The sequence below is a fragment of the Mytilus californianus genome, unplaced genomic scaffold (genome assembly GCF_021869535.1).
Source record: "Mytilus californianus isolate M0D057914Y unplaced genomic scaffold, xbMytCali1.0.p SCAF_1, whole genome shotgun sequence".
In the NCBI taxonomy this organism is placed as follows: domain Eukaryota; kingdom Metazoa; phylum Mollusca; class Bivalvia; order Mytilida; family Mytilidae; genus Mytilus; species Mytilus californianus.
Window position 1 is genome coordinate 40,132,786 of NW_026262581.1, and position 16,811 is coordinate 40,149,596.

The 16,811-nt window shown below is 33.7% G+C and overlaps 2 protein-coding genes across 3 annotated transcripts in view; one reads left to right on the forward strand and one right to left on the reverse strand.

Annotated features, from left to right (window-relative positions):
* The window catches only part of LOC127701625 (terminal uridylyltransferase 4-like), a 697,935-nt gene that overhangs the window by 205,412 nt on the left and 475,712 nt on the right, over nt 1-16,811 (forward strand). The gene's annotated exons all lie outside the window — the stretch shown is intronic.
* Nucleotides 1-16,811, reverse strand: part of LOC127702112 (proton myo-inositol cotransporter-like) — a 117,728-nt gene that overhangs the window by 39,504 nt on the left and 61,413 nt on the right. The window contains exons 4-5 of the mRNA XM_052206181.1: nt 14,486-14,597; nt 3,591-3,754 (exon numbers count right to left, since the gene is read on the reverse strand). Of these exons, the coding sequence (XP_052062141.1) occupies nt 3,591-3,754; nt 14,486-14,597 (276 nt within the window). The remainder of the gene's footprint in view (nt 1-3,590; nt 3,755-14,485; nt 14,598-16,811) is intronic.

Consider the following 16,811-nt stretch of genomic DNA (forward strand, 5'->3'; position numbering starts at 1 on the left):
ATGTCTTCAGCCTGCGATTGCTGCTGTCAGTGTAAAAGTGTAAAGTTGATTGACAAAAACTAAGACGTTTTATCAGTTAAATACCAAAAAAGTACAAAAAAGTATCAAACTTTTTTTCTGCAAATGCTATTCCTTGATCTTGAAGTTTATTTTCAAATTTCAAAACATTAAATGAAGGTTTAACAACGTGACTGATGCTTCAAAAAATGTAATCCCTGACTAATTGTTAACTGCAAAACAAATTAAGTGTAATTATCAGTAAAATACAGAAAAATAAAACAATTACATTTAAAATTTTGATTCAGACATTATCTCTTAATCATAAAAAAGCTATACAAAATTCTATGAAGGTTCAACTATCTTTTTGATCATGATAAAGCTTCTGTCCAATTTTCATAAAATTCCATTAAGATTTAAGAAATTTATGGAAGTTTTAAAACCTTTAACCACCGTCTGAACCTAACGTCACAGTACCCAAATTGCACCTATTCAACAAAAAAAAGCTGAGGAAATCTTACAAGTTTTCTTTGAGACTAAACAATTTGTACTTTTTATGACACAAAAAGTTCACAATATATCAACAGATGACGCATTCACTGGAAAAAGTAAAATCTACAGAAACGTCGCATGGCGACGTTCACAAAAAGTCATCTTTTAAAAATGAGCAAATAAAATATGTTACAAGCATCCATTTCTTAAAAAATGAATAGTAAGCATCGACTAATGTCAAATTGTTCTAAATATTTGAAGAAATAAAACAAAACATTTGTTATTCGATTTTAAAGGATGTGAATTTAAGCATGGATGCAATTTGGGTACTTCTCATTACAGAATTATGGATCGTTTCGAGGTCAGAACACACAGATTTTTCTATTATTCAATATGGATTCAAAATTAAATCGGTGTAAATATATAGTAAATAAGGATACGTCTACAAACATGACAAAATAAACACAGAATAAAACCTTTTGTCTGGATCACATCGGTGAAAAAACTGTCCCTCACGTTAAATGTTGCAGCCCCTTACACTGAGCCGACAATGAAATGTTGGACATCTTTGTCTGGCTAAGACATGAGAGGATAAAATCTGATTTACACAGAAGTAATTAATAAATATTTTATCTTTTCACTTGTTCTAACAAGAGCAATTAGTTTTGATAAAACAGGAAAAGTGTCATTATCTCAAATTGTCCAGATGCAGTAACACTATCTGAAGATGTTTTGAAGTTATGGATTCGGAATGAAATCTTAATTGCTTCATTTTTTCTGTCTTCAAATTGTTACTTTGTATCCTTTGTATGGCAATATGAGTTTCTGTACTATCTTGTCTTTTTCTGGTTTAATTGTCAAAATGTGAACTTTTTGCTGATAAATGATAACACTTTCATGTAAATATGTATGTATTAGATGTAAACCTCTCATATCTGAGGAGCGTTAGCCCCGAAGATATGAGAGGATTACATCAGATTAACATAGAAGTAATAAATAAATATTTTATCTTTTCTATTGTTCTAAAAGAGCAATTAAACAGGAAAATTGTCATTATCTCAAATTTTCCAGATGCAGAAACACTTTCTGAAGATGTTTTGTAGTTATGGATTTGGAATGATATCTTAATTGCGTTTATTTTTCTGTCATCAACATGATCAAATTGATACCTTATCAATGATTTTGTATGGCAATATGAATTTCTGTACTATCTTGTCTTTTTCTGGTTTAATTTCCAAAATCTGAACTTTTTGCTGATAAATGATAACACTTTTATGTAAATATTTTTTATCTAAAAAAATTTCAATTGATTATTTCTGGAATGTATTTTATTTTAACATGTTTAAAGGAACAGCATCTACCAGGCCAACTTTACAAAATTTTGAGCAAAACTAACTGAAATAAGCAATTCTAGTTTAAAGTCAGATACCTCAAAATCAATCATAGAAAAGATAAGAAATTTTACATATCCTTATCCAACTGCAATTCTATTCAATTTACAATTTATCTAGGCTGTTAGTTTTTCTTGTTTGAATTGTTTTACATTTGTCAGGGCCTTTTATAGCTTACTATGCGGTATGGGTTTTGCTCATTGTTGCAGGCTGTACATGTACAGTGAACTATAGTTGCTAAACTCTAAGTCATTGGTCTCTGGTGGATAAATCATTACTGTCTCATTGGCAATCATACATTATCTTCTTAGTTTTATATATGTCTACTGCATTAAGGAAAAGTCAATGAACCAATTCACTCTTTGCTCTTGAACTAATCAAGGCCATTCCTGAAAAAAAAAGTCAAGACTTCTTTAACAGTGTAGGACGGCATGATTTCATGTTAGCAGATTAAGAACATGAGCTTTCTTATTATATCTGACAGCATTCCTTAATATTGTATACTATTGTGTGTATCATTCTTTTGTTTGAACTTATGTTTTTTTATATATTTACCAATATTTTAGATTTTAGTGGTTTTTATGTCCTCATTTTTATTGTATGTTCTCTCATGTACCTTTTGTTAATGTACTGATTGATATTTTTTTAACTGTTTTTCTATGTTTGGGGAGCTATTGATTTTATTGAGATCTTAAACTAGAGGCTCTAAGAGCTTGTTTTGCTTAACTGAATCTATGTGCATCTTCCAAGTATAGCCACTCTCTAACATTGTAGATTAGAACATAATTCATGACTTTGTTGATCATGTCTTGCTGGTCTTTTTACTGTTTACCTTTTCTCTCTATATACTCTCCAAAATACTAAAAACAAATGGTTAAGTACATCATTTCAGGGCTATTACTCCTATAAGGAGTCAACTGACAATTTTGGCTATGTTCACCTATTCGTAGATCTTGTCTTGATTATTTTTTGCTTTTTTTCTTTTTTCGTCAAAGTTTTGTCCAAAAGTGGAAAAATGTGTAAAAATCACCATTAAAGGACAATAACTCCTTTAAAGGGTTGACTGACAATTTCTACCATCTTGACATATTGTAGATATCCTGCTTATCACTTTTGCATTTTAAAAGTTTCTATCTATCTATAATAGTTTTCAAGATAATACACGAACATGGGTCAAAGTCTCAATTGGTTGGTTTGCAATATTTGGGACTAATCAATGAATAATGTTTACAATGTAGTTGCAATTACACAAAGATTGTAAATTTTGCTGGAAAATAACTTAGTTCCCAAGTCCAGAAAAATGTGAAAAAATCTTCAAAAAGCAATTCCATAATAGCAGGTGCACAACTTCAACATGTGTACAATCTTTCTGTGAAGTCTTAGAGATCTTGGTTGAAAACCCTCTTTCATAAATTTGGCTGAAACATGACTAAGTTGTCAAGTTTGGAAAATGAGACAAAACATTCCATAATACCAAGTGCACAACTTCAACATGTGTGCAATCTTCTTGTGTAGTTTCAGTGATCTGGGTTGAAAACTGTAGAAAGAGTTGATTACACAAAACTTGTACCTTTTTTCATAAATTTTGCTGAAAAAAACTAAGTTCCAAAGTCTGGAAAAATAGAAAAAATTCCTACAACAATTCCAAAATAGCAGGTGCACAACTTCAACATATGTGCAATCTTCCTGTGCAGTAAATATTTCACTTACCAGCTAAACTGGACAAAATAAGTTTTCTTCTTCCTATTCTATCAACAAGCCAAACTCCAACCAATGTGAATATAAAATTGACAAAAGCAGTAACTGCTGCTAACCAAATTGCAGTAGACTGGCTTCTAACCCCTGTCATTTGGATAATTGTAGCACTGTAGTACCTGCAACCAAATTCATTTTACTTATTGATGACAAAAAATTATTGATGCTGAGTTGAGTGTTTTAGTCACTTTTAAACATAACTCACAAATAGGAGAATTAGACGTTATTAACATAAGCAGAGCATATAAATTTTTATCCCAAATAACCCGCTCAGACTGTCAAGGTACCTTATCGACATGGGAATAACAAAATATCAGTTGTATGCATTCATGAAACATCAATCACTCAATGAAAGTATACTTTGAAACAAGGGCTCCCAAGAGCCTGAATCCCTCACCTGGTAAAAATATACCATATTAATATTTCTTTTTACATGTACTGCAATCAGTTTGTAAAGTAGATCATAGTTTGCTTTTTAAAATTTCCACTATCTACTTTTGTATGACAAAAATGAGAAAAAAAAGGTGAAAATTATCATTCCCAGCAATAACTCATATATAGAATCAGTTGACAATTTCAGCCATGATGACTTGTTTCTAGATCTTATTGTATTGAACTTAAAATTTCACTCTGACTATAATGGTTTACGCAAAAAATGCATAAAATGGGTAAAAACCATCTTTCAAGGGCAAAGAATCCTATTAGGGGGCATTTTACAATTTTTGGACCAAAACCTGTCTTGCTAGTCATTTTGGATGGACCAAATTTCTGTGTATTCATTATTGTTAAAAAGATTAAAAGCAGAAAATAAAAATAACATGGGTCAAAAAGACAAAATTGAGACTTTTTGTTAAGTTTTTGAAAAAAAACTAGAAAAATGAGTAAAACTAATCTTTCAAGAGCAATGTTAACTTATTGGTAGATCTTATTGTACTAAACATTTTTGTGTTTACTATTTCTCTCTAGCTATCATAGTTAATCTGGAATCAATGTGCATGTGAGCGCTGAAGTGTAAAGATTGCTTTCATTTCACATTTTTGTGGCATTAACTTGTATTTGCTAGGAAAATTATCAAATTTGAGTTAGAGTTATCTTTCTTTCTTAATGATTGTAAACGTGTAGAACTTAAACCTATTTTTCATAACAGTTTATATACTATGCATTACTCACGTAATTTTCAATTAAACTGTTTTTTTTTTTGACAAGTATGGTAATTCAAATACATATCATATTATATTGTAACTTAAATATCTAAGTTTAACATATCATCAATAAATTGCATGACATTGACTGGATAAGCTCTAAAGAATGATTACTTCACTGCAATATTTTGTTTGAACTATCAAAGGTAGTGATAATTAAACCTAATTAGATATAATCAAAGAACTATTTGAATCTGGAATAATTTTGAATTCTGGAAAATTGATAAGAAATGTAAGATGTAAACTAACCAAATTTAGGAGGGTTAGCCATGCATGCATGGCTAAGGGGGTTAGTTAGTTCATACTGAAATATCAGTGAAAGTAAATTTAACCTTAGCAATGCGCACATCGCTTACCCTCTTTAGTTAGGTTAGTTTTTATCATACATTTTTTATCAATGTTCCAGAATTCAAAATTATTCCAGATTCAAATAATTCCTTGTTTATAGATATTAAGTCAGTACCATTAGGGTTTTGATTGCATTTCTTGCAATCTTTACCCAATAAAATAGGTCAACTTTTCTAGGGCAATAACTCCTATAAGTCGACTATTTGTTCTTATCATGTATTGTTACACCACTGTCCAAGTTAGGGGGAGGGTTTGGAGCCAGCAGACTAGTTTAACCCCGCCACATTCTATATGTTCCTGTCCAAACTCAGGAGCCAGTAATTCAGTGGTTGTAGATGTGGTATACATCTTCTTATTTTTATAAATCCACCATGTTGACCTATTGTAGATCTTATTTTGGTGATCATTTTACTATTTAAAGCTTCTCTCAATCTATAAAAGTTTCATCAACAATGGGTAAAATTCATCCTTGAAGGGAAATAACTCCTATCAAGTCTTCAATTCAAGATTTCAGCCATGTTGACTTTTTGTAGAATTTAATGTGCTGAAAATTTTTGCTATTTACACTTTCTCCCTATTTCTTGACGTTTCTGCAAAATACTCAAAAATGGGTAAAAATCTCTTTCAAGGGCAACTAGAGCTGTCCACAAAGCAGTTTAGTAATTTTCGAGGTACAAATTCCTACTGTCATAAAACAATAGTGCACACGCTGAAATGTCTCACCTGCTTTACTGACCATTGATTTTATGTTGAAAGTCTTAAAGATAAAGGTTTTACTAAAGGCATTACAGAAACTTTACATTATTAAAGATCTATGACAATAAGGTCTAGGTCAGTTATTCCATACACCAAATAAAGTTGACCTTTTGTGTATGATAATTGAAAAATAGACCAAAACAAAAAAAAACTTAACATCGACCAATGAACCATGAAAATGAGGTCAAGGTCAGATTATACCTGCCAGACAGACATGTGCACCTTACAATTATTCCATACACCAAATATAGTTGATCTATTGTTTATAGTACTTGAAAAACAGACAAAGACTTAACATTGACCAATGAACCGTGAAAATGAGGTCAAGGTCAGATGATACCTGCATCACAGACATGTACACTTTACAATTATTCCATACACCAAATATAGTTGACCTATTGCTTATAATACTTGAAAAACAGATAAAAACACAAAACCTTAACATTGATCAATGAACCATGAAAATGAGGTCAAGGTCAGATGAAACCTGCCAGACTGACATGTACCCATTACAATCATTCCATACACCAAATATAGTTGACCTACTGATTATAGTATTTGAGAAACGGACCTAATCACGTAACTTTAACCTTGATCACTGATCCATTAAATGAGGTCGAGGTCAGGTGAACTCTGTCTGATGGACAAGTAGACGTTGCAAGGAACCCATATACTAAATCTATTTATCCCATTACTCATAGTAAGTGAGAAATTCACATCACAAAAAAACTCAAATTTTTTTTCAAACAGTCGCTGAACTATGAAAATAAGGTCAAGGACAATGGACATAGGATTGACAGAAACTTCGTAACGTAAGGTATCTGCATACAAGATATGAAGCATCCAGGTTGTCTACCTTCTGAAATATAAAGCTTTATACAAATAGTTTATGTCGCCATCGCAGGAATACCTATGTCTCGCATGCTGCGACTTTTGTCGCAGGCTAGACAAAAATGACTCTGAAAAACAACTATCTACAAGTATAAATAAAGAGCTGCGCCATGAGAGCATGATATGTCCGTTGCCCTTTTAGCCCGTCTTAATGCTTTAAATGAATTTTTATGATGAACTAGTAATACTGTGAGCACTGCTTAAATAGACACCCCCCCCCCAAAAAAAAAAAAAAAGACATGCACACACAGTTTGTGGCCTGTATTTTTCACCTATACATTTCTATCTTGTTCACAACACACCTGTTGTAGAATCTCAGTATTAAAACTATGTTGTGATTACAAAATACGTTTTATTGTCAAAATAATTATGAAATCTATACAATAACATCATACATCACTGCGTTATGGCTACAATGTTACCATAGTTCAATGTTAGTACTTCACGTATTTTCAGACATTCTGGGGGCCGACAAAAGTGAAATATGTAATAAAGAAAAATGGAAAGATTAAGTTCACAATATAGATTAAAGAAATGTAAAATGAATGTCCATCTCAAATAAAACATTAGTCACTTTAACCATCACTAATCCCTATTGAAGTTTATCTTTTAGTCCATTCATAAACTTTTCTTTTGAGACATATGGCAGCTACACGAAATATAGTCTTCTTTTCATGTTACTTGTTCCTGGCCTGTATCTATTTGGCTTCTTGACTCTACAAGTTGCAGGTGTACTCTTACAAGCTTCCTTGGTGGCAAGTTCCTTCCTTGGAGCTTTTCCGCGAATGGATTTAGGTGCGGTCAGCTTTGTACGAGCCATTGCGATATGTTCTCTGTCCTACTTTTGGCAACTGATATTTGAAGGCAGATCTTGATGGTCATCTTTCCATGGCAACCTTTCCATGTACTTTCTTTTCTCATGGTCAATAGTTGTGTCCTGGTATGTCTGTAAATAGCTGGTGTTCTCCTTGTTTTCACATGTATTGATTCCTATTGATTCAAGTGTTCAGGAATTTTCAATGTCTGTCTCCTCAAATTGATGTGACTAAATGACGTTCAAAAGAACTGTAGATATTGAAGGTTGGCTATTGTTTTTACTGATTGGTCCTGATAACAAATCAGATCTTTGACTCACTCATGGATAGAGGTGGGTCCTTTTCCCCTATAAATAACTTTGTCCTTGATAATTTCCCAGTAGTAGTTGGCACCTATTAGTAAGTCAATTTCGAAACATTCTCCACTTTCCACAGAATGTGCAAGTTTAACGAGTGTGTTGATACGCACCTTTTCTCCTGTTTTTCTGAAGTTGTAATGTAATAGCGTTTAAATTTCGAACATTCTGTGATAAATCTCTGAACACAGTCAGATGAATGCTGACTATTACTGTAAATTTTATCTCCAATTCATCTGCTAATTTTTTAGGTATGGAAGAATGCTATGTTCCCTCATCAAAGAAGATGTTAAATCTACTCCTTGTTTGTTACCCATAACTGGTGCAATAGCTATTTTAAGAGGAATGTCGTGACTTTGTTGTGAATACATTATACATATCTTGTCTGTTATTTCAATCGATCACGTCGATAGCTGTCTGTGGTATTTTCAACTCCTGTGTCTTTCCTGTAATGAAATCTTTTCCTTTGCATATGCTAGTATGATGCATTCTACTACACTTTTAGCATCTTTTGTAGAATTACGCAGCCATGAGGTGTGACCCTAAACAGTTATGGCATAACTGTTTGACAATTTGATTTCTAGTGTTTGTATAAATAAGAAGATGTGGTATGAGTGCCAGTGAGACAGCTATCCATCCAAGTCACAATGTGAGAAAGTAAACAATTATAGGTCAAAGAACAGCCTTGTGTCTGTTCTTTTAGTGCACTCTGTAGGAAAGTGTTCACTTGAACAAAAAATACATGTATGTGTAATTACTTTCTTATGTGAGTCTGAATTTGTCCTTGTTGTATGAACATGATTTTGGGTGTGTACTGGTGAAAATGCAGTGGGGTGCAATCAGTCTGATTCCATGACTCCCTGTCCTGCTTTGAGTATGTCGATCTCTCAAGTTATCAATTTGCATATTTTTTCTAAGATCAAATTATCTCTCCTGTGTTCTCATGCAATAGATTTCCTCATCTCAATCGATAACTTGTCCAAAACAATTGGGACCAAAAGTGATCCATACATCTCTGGTGTTTGACCAAGTGATTCTACTCCTCGCACATAAGATTCTATTTTGTCTCTGTAAGACCTCAAGCTAAATACATAATTTTTCAGTGCGGGTAGGTTCATGAGTGCCTACATGTAATCAAAGATCAGTTTACTAGGTTGTCTGTAACAATCTGTAAGAAGGTTGACTGCAGCTTCATAGTTTGCATTAGTCAAAGCGAATCCCTCTACTATTTGTGCTGCGCTTCCCTCAAGATGGTCTTAAAGATAATTGAACTTTTGGATTGGTGTTTAAGTATCGTTAAGATGAATAGATGACTCGAAACAATCCTAAAATGTCTGCCGCTTGAGTATATCCCCATTTAAATAGGGCAACTCTAACTTAGGAAGCCTATGGTTATTATTTTTTGACGACCTCGATCCTGACACGACTTGATATATAACATTCTCTGACAGGCGGGTATGTACTGCCGGGGCGTGAATTTAATACAGCTCGTTCATAGAGTCTATTGCACAAGTGTTCATATTAACTTTGACCTCTGGCGTGAAATTATATTTTGTTGTCTTTTTGTCAAATGGATCAACATTATCATGTGACATTTTAGAGTTTGATTCTAAAGACTTTGTTAATTTGCGAATTTTTCTAAGCTTGCAATCTAGTTCATACATATACTGATTTGAGTCGGTGCTTTCCTGCTCCAGATTATCCTCCGATGTTTGATCCAAGAGCCTGCTATTTAAGTCAAACAATGTTTTCTGTTTCTGTGTGACCGCATCATCAAGAGCTTTCACTCCGCAAACTATTCTGTATTGGTGTTAGATTTTAACTGTCAAATTTTAACAGTAACTTAGTAACAGCTCCATTGTGTCAAGCACGAATTGACTTCAACTTAGACGATTTTTCAAAAATAAATTTTCACAACTCTACAATTTCATACCAGAAATATATAAAAAAAACAAAAAAAAAAAACAGAGCTTATTTCAATAGATATAAACAAGTCACCAAAAATTCATGAAAACTGTTCAAAGTGTTTTTGAGTAATTGTCCGGAAAATCACCCCTTTTTTAGGAATATAGTCCCAATACATGTACTCCCAAACGTAAAAACACAAATTTTTTTTAAATCGAAAGGAAACTTAAATATGTCAATATACATGATATATATAAGCAATTCACCAAAGTTTCATGAAAATTGCTCAAACCTTTTATGAGTTATGGTCACAGAAAACTAGAAAATCCCCCAACTTGGAAATGTATAATCTAAAATTCATAAAATCGAAAGGGAGCACATGTCAATAGATATAAACAATTCACCAAAGTTTCATGAACTTTGGTGAAAAAGTTTGTGAGTTAATGTCCAGAGTGTTGAAGAAAAACGGACAGATGGACTGGCAACGGTATACAATACATCCCGTCTTTAAAGACCGGTGTGTAAAAATAAGGAGACAAGCTTGTATTATCATTTGTAAACCATTCTGAAGCACCTGAGGTCGCCCCCAATTTTTGGTGGGGTTCCTGTTGCTCAGTCTTTAGTTTTCTATGTAATGTTTTACAGATTTTTCTTGGTTTTAGCCATGGGTTGTCAGTTACTCTTGGTCACATCTACCTCTTTTATTATTAATTACAAATTTAATGATTATTACCAGAAATGCAAAACTAGAGGCTCTCAAGAGCCTGTGTCGCTCACCTGTATTTACTGATGCTTTGGAAATCATGTAAAATAAGGTTAAAATCATAATTAATAGTATTAGATATTAGATATTATAATGATATCTAAGATAATAACAAATAAAATGCTCCGCAGGGCGCAGCTTGATACGACCGCAGAGGTCGAACCCTGAACAGTTGGGGCAAGTATGGACACAACATTCAAGCTTGATACAGCTCTGAATTTGGATTGTGATTAAATATTTGACACAGCATAGGTTTCTGACACAGAATGAATGTGGTCTAAGAACTTAAAAATTTTAAATTGGACATTCACCTATTATGGTCCAATATCCAAAATCTAAATACATGGTTAGATTCAGCATATCAAAGAACCCCAAGAATTCAATTTTTGATGAAATCAAACAAAGTTTAATTTTGGACCCTTTTGACCTCAATGTGGACAAAGTTGATAACGGGACCCAAAAATCAAAAATCTAAATACATGGTTAGATTCAGCATATCAAAGAATCCCATATATTCAATTTTTGTTGAAATCAAACAAAGTTTAATTTTGGACCCCGATTTGGACCAACTTGAAAACTGGGCCCATAATCAAAAATCTAAATACATGTTTAGATTCAGCATATCAAAGAACCCTAAGAATTCAATTTTTGTTAAAATCAAACCAAGTTTAATTTTGGACCCTTTGGACCTTAATGTAGACCAATTTGAAAACGGAACCAAAAATTAAGAATCTAAATACACGGTTAGATTCGGCATATCAAAGAATCCCAATAATTCAATTTTTGATGAAATCAAACAAAGTTTAATTTTGGACCTCAATGTGGACCAATTTAAAAACGGGGCCCAAAATCAAAAAAAAATTAATACACGGTTAGATTCAGCATATTAAAGAACCCCAAGAATTCAAGAATAAAACCCCATTGAAATTGGTCAAGAAATAAGCAATTTATACGAAGTATCTTCTTTTGCACAATACTGTGCAATTGAATATTTCTTACTATTGCGCAATACTGTACAATTGACAATTTCTTGCTATTGCGCAATATTGTGCTATTGGATATTTCTTGCTATTGCGCAATACTGTGCAATTGAAGATTTCTTGCTATTGCGCAATACTGTGCAATTGAAGATTTCTTGCTATTGTGCAATACTGTGCAATTGAAAATTTCTTGCTATTGGACAATACTTATTATATAATAATTTACACATCCTGTTTGGTGTGTATCTCCTACCATATCATTAATATTTGCTTTTAAATATAAATCAGAAAAAACCAACTTAAAATGGAAAATTTTAAAAGAAAAAAAAAAGGAAAAAAAAAAATCCCCCCCCCCAAATTTTTGAACCCCCTTATGATTCATCACCCCCAAACTCAATCCCAGCCTTCCCTTTGTGGTATGGTACCTTGCAGTACAATTTCAGAGAGATCCATACACTTGAACACAAGTTATTGTCTGGAAACTAGAAAAATGTGTTTTTTGGCCCCTTTTTGGCCCCCAATTCCTAAACTTTTAGGGCAATTACCCCCAAACTCAAACCCAGCTTTCCCTTTGTGATATGGAACCTTGTAGTACAATTTCAGAAAGATCCATACACTTACACACAAGTTATTGTCCTGAAACTAGAAAAATGCTTGTTTTTTGCCCCTTTTTGGCCCCTAATTCCTAAAATATTGAGGCAATTACCCCCATCATCAATCCCAGCCTTCCCTTTGTGGTATGGTACCTTGCAGTACAATTTCAGAGAGATCCATACATCTGAACACAAGTTATTGTCTGGAAACTATAAAAATGCTTATTTTTGGCCCCTTTTTGGCCCCCAATTCCTAAATGTTTTGGGCAATTACCCCCAAACTCAATTTCAGCTTTCCCTTTGTGATATGGAACCTTGTAGTACAATTTCAGAAATATCCAAACACTTACACACAAGTTATTGTCATGAAACTAGAAAAATGCTTGTTTTTTGCCCCTTTTTTGGCCCCTAATTCCTGAAATTTTGAGGCAATTACCCCCAAAATCAATTCCAGCCTTCCCTTTGTGATATGGAACCTTGTGGTACAATGTCAGAGAGATCCATACACTTACACACAAGTAATTGTCTGGAAGTTACATAAATGCTTATTTTTGGCCCCTTTTTGGCCCCTAATTCCTTAACTGTTGGTACCATAACCCCCAAAATCAATCCCAACCTTCCTTTTGTGGTATTGAACCTTATGGTAAAATTTCATAGAGATCCATTCACTTAAACTAAAGTAAGAGTGCGAAAACTAATGTGTCTTCGGACGACGAGGACGACGACGACGACAACGACGCAAACGTCATACCAATATACGACCGCAAAATTTTTGCGGTCGTATAGAAACTACAAAATTTTTATAAAATTACTAACTCAGGGGCAGCAACACAACAACGAGTTGTCGGATTCGTCTGAAAATTTCAGGGCAGATAAATCTAAATCTGATGAACATTTTTGCCACCTGTCAGATTTGCTCTAAATGCTTTAGTTTCAGAGATATAAACCAAAAACTGCATTTTACCCCTATGTTCTATTTTTAACCAAGTCGGCCATGATGGTTGGAAGGCGGGGTCATCGGACAAATTTTTTAAACTATATACCCTAATAATGATTATGGCTAAGTATGGTTAAATTTGTCTCCGTAGTTTCAGAGAAGAAGATTTTTGTAAAAGATTACAAAAATTTACAAAAAATTGTTAAAAATTGACTATTAAGGGCAATAACTCCTAAAGGGGTAGACTGACAATTTTGGTCATGACAACTTATTTGTAGATCTTACTTTGCTGAACATTATTGCTGTTTACAGTTTATCTCTATCTATAATAATATTCAAGATAATAACCAAAAACTGCAAAATTTCCTTAAAATTACAAATTCAGGGGCAGCAACCCAACAACAGGTTGTCAGATTTGTCTGAATATTTCAGGGCAGATAGATCTTGACCTGATAATCAGTTAAACCCTGTGTCAGATTTACTCAAAATGCTTTGGGTTACGGTTTCAGAGATATAAGCCAAAATCTACATTTTACCCCTATGTTCTATTTTTAGCCATGGTGGCCATCTTGGTTGGTTGGCAGGGTCATCGGACACATTTTTTAAACTAGATACCCTAATGATGATTGTGGCCAAGTTTGGCTTAAATTTGGCCCAGTGGTTTCAGAGGAGAAGATTTTTGTAAAAAGCTAACAACAACGGACGACGACGCCGACGACGACGACAACGGACGACAGACGCCAAGTGATGAGAAAAGCTCATTTGGCCCTTCAGGCCAGGTGAGCTAAAAATGGGTAAAACTCATCATATGTGGGCTATAACTTTTATAAGCAGTAAACTGGCGATTTTGACCATGTAAACTTATTTGTTGACCTTGTCTTGCTGATAATTTTTGCAGTTTTTGACACATTTCAGACAGATGAAAAATGGTGAAAAAAGTTCAAACTTTTCCAGATGACCAAATGATACCAAATTGTATTCAAATTAATACTGATCCTCTAACACCTGCATTAAACATGTTAAAACAATTACATAAGTTTTACTATATTTGTTCTGCGCATTAAAAAGGTGTAATAGGACTTTTTTAAAAGTCCTCAAATACCATTGAATCCAACAGGCATGATAGTATGATTAACAACACATTATAACAAAGATGACAACTACAAAAAGCCTCAAATAATGCATTCATACAGTAAAGGGACAAGATGAATGCCGATTAGGAATATGCTCCTCAATATCTCACAATAGACATGATAGAACTTATCCAATAACAATCTGTAAGTACTCCTGTCTGAAATACTTACATAACTGTGTTAATACCACTAAGCTGTTGAAATATTTGTAAAAAACATCCTAAAATAAGAGCTCTTCTCACTGATGGTGTCTTAACCACTCTCACTATAATGTATTCTTCAGCTGAAAAGCAAATGAATAAACAAATTCAAAAACAGTAAAAAATAAAGAAAATGTATAATACATTAAGGTCATTCTAAATAAGATAACAAAATGTACAGAATTATCAAGTAATGAAAAAACCTTAGTGAGGGCGCTCACATACCCCACGTCCCCACATTGTCATTGGAGGAATAAAATAAGTGTAAGAAAAAAAAATTGAATCATAATTTCCTGTCAATATGCACATCTACATAGTATGTCCTTATTATCTACACAGTTTCATGAAATTCTGTGGTTTGAGAGGAGTTGCGATGACAAAAAGTTGCAGTAGTATATTGAGCAAATAAGTTCAAAGGGGCGTAACTCCTGGGAAAAAAATTGAATCGTAACTACCTGTTGATATGCACATCTACGTAGTATGTCCTTATATATTATATGAAAAGGTTTCATGAAATTCTGTTGTGTGGTTTGAGAGGAGTTGCGATGACAAACTGTTGCAGTAGTACATTAAAGTATATAAGTTCAAAGGGGCATAACTCCTAGAAAAAGAATTGAATCGTAATTTCCTGTCAATATGCACAACTACATAGTGTGTCCTTATTATCTAAAAAGGTTTTGTGAAATTCTGTTGTGTGGTTTGAGAGGAGTTGCGATGACAAGAAACAGGATTGACGGACTGGCGGACTGACGGACGGACGGACAGACGGACGGACAGACGGACGGACGGGTCAAAAACATTATACCCTCCGCAACTTGTTGTGTGGGGTATAATAACCAAATAGGAGTTGAGTAAATGTCTTAACCTGCTGCAGTATTTAATTTTTTAAAGGTTTTGGAATTTCAAACTGTGATAAAATCACTGGTAAAAATTAAATCTATAAGCTGCAAATGTTCATGTACCTGAAATAAATTCACATTCAGGTTGCACTTCTGTAAATATAGACAATGTAATTTCCCATAGGAACTCCCTTGTACTACCCCTTCCTTCACTGTGGGTCTTCCTCAGATTTCAATTTTCATCGCTACCATGTGTTTTTATACTGGTAACGTAATATTCCCAAGTTATGTCTCTAGGAAATGAAACATAGAGATCATAGCTGGGAACCAGTACGTAAACAAAACAAATTAAAGAACCTTAGTGAGCGCGCTCACATACCCCACGTCCCCACATTGTCATTGGAGAAATAAAATAAGTGTAAGAATTAAAAATTGTATCAGAAAAAAAAATTGAATCATAATTTCCTGTCAATATGCACATCTTCATAGTATGTCCTTATTATCTACACAGTTTCATGAAATTCTGTTGTGTGGTTTGAGAGGAGTTGCGATGACAAAAGGTTGCAGTAGTATATTGGGCAAATAAGTTCAAAGGGGCCTAACTCCTGGAAAAAAAATTGAATCGTAATTTCCTGTCGATATGCACATCTACGTATTATGTCTTATTATCTGAAAAGGTTTCATGAAATTCTGTTGTGTGGTTTAAGAGGAGTTGCGATGACAAATGGTTGCAGTAGTATATTGGGCAAATAAGTTCAAAGGGGCGTAACTCCTGGGAAAAAAATTTAATCGTAATTTCCTGTCGATATGCACATCTACGTAGTATGTCCTTATTATCTGAAAAGGTTTCATGAAATTCTGTTGTGTGGTTTGAGAGGAGTTGCGATGACAAACTGTTGCAGTAGTACATTAAAGTAAATAAGTTCAAAGGGGTGTAACTCCTAGAAAGAGAATTGAATCGTAATTTCCTGTCGATATGCACAACTACATAGTATGTCCTTATTATCTAAAAGGTTTCGTGAAATTCTGTTGTGTGGTTTGAGAGGAGTTGCGATGACAAGAAACAGGACTGACGGACTGACGGACTGACGGACGGACAGACGGACAGACGGACAGGTCAAAATCGTTGCGTGGGGTATAAATATCTATGAATATTATATATCTCTCCAAAAGAGGCGTGGCTTGAGAAACAGCTGTATTTCCAACATTCAAGATTATATAAAGTATCCAATCCTGCCTCTGTCTCCAGTCCACATCTTACTGTATGCCTATTTGTCAATAAAAGTTCACAATTTCTGCCTCAAATGGTCAGTTTAGAAATCTTGTCACAACAATATCATCTCTAACCATATATCTACATAATTTAGGTAATATATGAACTAGAAATGTTTAAACAAAGCCAATTTGCAAAAGTTGTATGTACGAAGTTACCAGTCTGATGTATGAATTCACTAAAAG